General features: G+C 50.0%; 1 protein-coding gene across 1 annotated transcript; it reads right to left on the bottom strand.

Moving 5' to 3' along the window:
* Positions 1 to 557: 557 nt before the first annotated feature.
* LOC115305069 (apolipoprotein L3-like) lies at positions 558 to 1,409 on the bottom strand. The gene has a single exon (XM_029955419.1). It carries the CDS (start codon positions 1,407 to 1,409, stop codon positions 558 to 560), a length of 852 nt encoding a protein of 283 aa, XP_029811279.1.
* Between the last annotated feature and the right edge of the window lie 518 nt (positions 1,410 to 1,927).

The following is a 1,927-nucleotide window of genomic DNA, read 5'->3' as shown; positions in this document are numbered from 1 at the left end:
GAGCCTGGCCTTTCCATGGCTTGTTCCTCCTTGTCTCTCTTTAGCCATGTCCTCCGTGTCCTCTTTGGTCCAACACCCTCCCTCTCTAGTCCCCTCCCTCCTTCTTCCTGGTCCCCCATGCCTTCTACTCTCTAACCCTTGCCCCTCAACATCTACATCCCTCATCATCTACATTAACCCCTCACCACCACCACCATGCTCAGCTACAGAAATGCCTAAAATTCCTTTACACCCCATTCCAAAAACTTCAAAATTGTTTTATAGTTTATTTATTTATTTTGAGAGAGAGAGAGCAGGAGAGGGGCAGAGAGAGAAGGAGAGAGGGAAGAATCCCAAGCAGGTTCTGCACTGTCAGTGAGGAGTCTGACACAGGGATCGAACCTACAGATCGTGAGATGGTGACCTAAGCAGAAACAAAGAGTCAGACACTAAACCGACTGAGCCACCCAAGCGTCCCTCAAAAACATTTTCTTGCCCCCTATTCCCTTCTAACAAGGTACCTCCATGCCTTTCTCCCACACCTGGCCCTCCTCCCTGCCCTGCTCGGAGATCACGGGTCAGGTCTTCTTCAGACGTTCATGAGTCTGGATGAGCTCCTTCAGCTTGCTCTCCAGCAACTTGATCTGGTGCCTCAGCTCTTCAGCCGACTCTGCCTTTGCCCCCTCTTGTAAGTGCTTTGATTCTTCCACAATGTTGGCCACGTCCATCCAAAGGAAGATGCCTGCAGTGGCCGCACTCATGAACCGGGCTCCTCTGGTCATTGTCAAAAGTGGGACTCGAATAGCATTCTGCACCTGCTTGCCACTTGGAACTGGTACTCTCCCTTCTGTCAGAAGTCTCTCGACACAGGCCTTTAAGTGAGGATTGACTTCGGCCAGCTTGATGAGAAAAACATTCTTTGCAATGGTTTGCACGACTTTAGCCCAGTCCTTTAAGGAAATATTTTGGGGTATGTTCTGATACATAGCCCTTGCAATTCCTTTCCCTTTGTCACTGGCAGTCGATGTCAGCTGACTGGCTTCGCCTTTCATAGGCGATATTAGTAAGTGCTCCACTAAACTGCTGCACACACCGGTGACAGCAGATACTGTTCCCAGCCCCATCCCAGGTGCACAGAGTGTCAGGCTGACCCCTGAAGTCACAGGGGCCAGACCCAGACCCAGCAAGGTCAGGACGCCGGATGCGGCACCGGTGGAGCTGGCCACGAGGTTGGCGAAGGTGCAGTTCCTGTGTACCTCGTCAGCCTTGTCGGCAAGCTTGCGGAGCTTTCGAATTTGATCCTCGAGCTCCTGTTTCAACTGGGGAAACACATTCAAAAAGTGCTTCCTCTCCAGGGGGTCACTCTGGAGCCTGATTATTTCCTCCTTATACAGGACTTCTTCCAGCGCTCTCAGACGCTTAAGTAGCATCTCTGCCTCCTCCCTGTAACAGTGAAGGTCAAGTGAGTAAGAAAAGCTCGTCTGTCACATGGCCTTGACTTGATCTCTCCTACATGAACCACAGGACTTCTACTATAAATCAAATGGACAAGAATCGGACAGAGGCCAAGACTGTCTCTTGCAATGTTACACACATTCTGTACCTTGCTCGTGCTCCATGACACATCTTCAGTCAGGGAATAAATAAGTGGTCATCTTAAGATTCTCTTAAGTGGTAAGTGTTTTGTTGAAGTGTATTTATTTGTTTGTTTTTGAGGGGTAGGGGAGAAGGAGGAGTAGAGAGAGGGAATGAAAAAATCCCAAGAAAGCTCTGTGCTGCTGAGATCATGACCTGAGCTGAAATCAAGAGTCGGACCTCTTAACTGACGGAGCCGTCCAGGGGCCCCAAATGGTGGGTATTCAATAAAGATGGTTTCTCACTGAAGGGCAGGCCACCACTGTCTGTGCCACAGTGTTTGTAGGTGGACAAAGGGAAGTGGGGTTGGAGC

This window comes from Suricata suricatta, chromosome 10 (assembly GCF_006229205.1).
Source record: "Suricata suricatta isolate VVHF042 chromosome 10, meerkat_22Aug2017_6uvM2_HiC, whole genome shotgun sequence".
Taxonomy (NCBI): Eukaryota; Metazoa; Chordata; class Mammalia; order Carnivora; family Herpestidae; genus Suricata; species Suricata suricatta.
Note: the sequence above shows the minus strand (reverse complement) of the source record. Positions and strands in the feature narration are given on the sequence as shown.

Bases quoted from the DNA above. Each gene is read 5' to 3' on its own strand.
- LOC115305069 (XM_029955419.1), bottom strand. From the start codon at position 1,409: ATGCTACTTAAGCGTCTGAGAGCGCTGGAAGAAGTCCTGTATAAGGAG.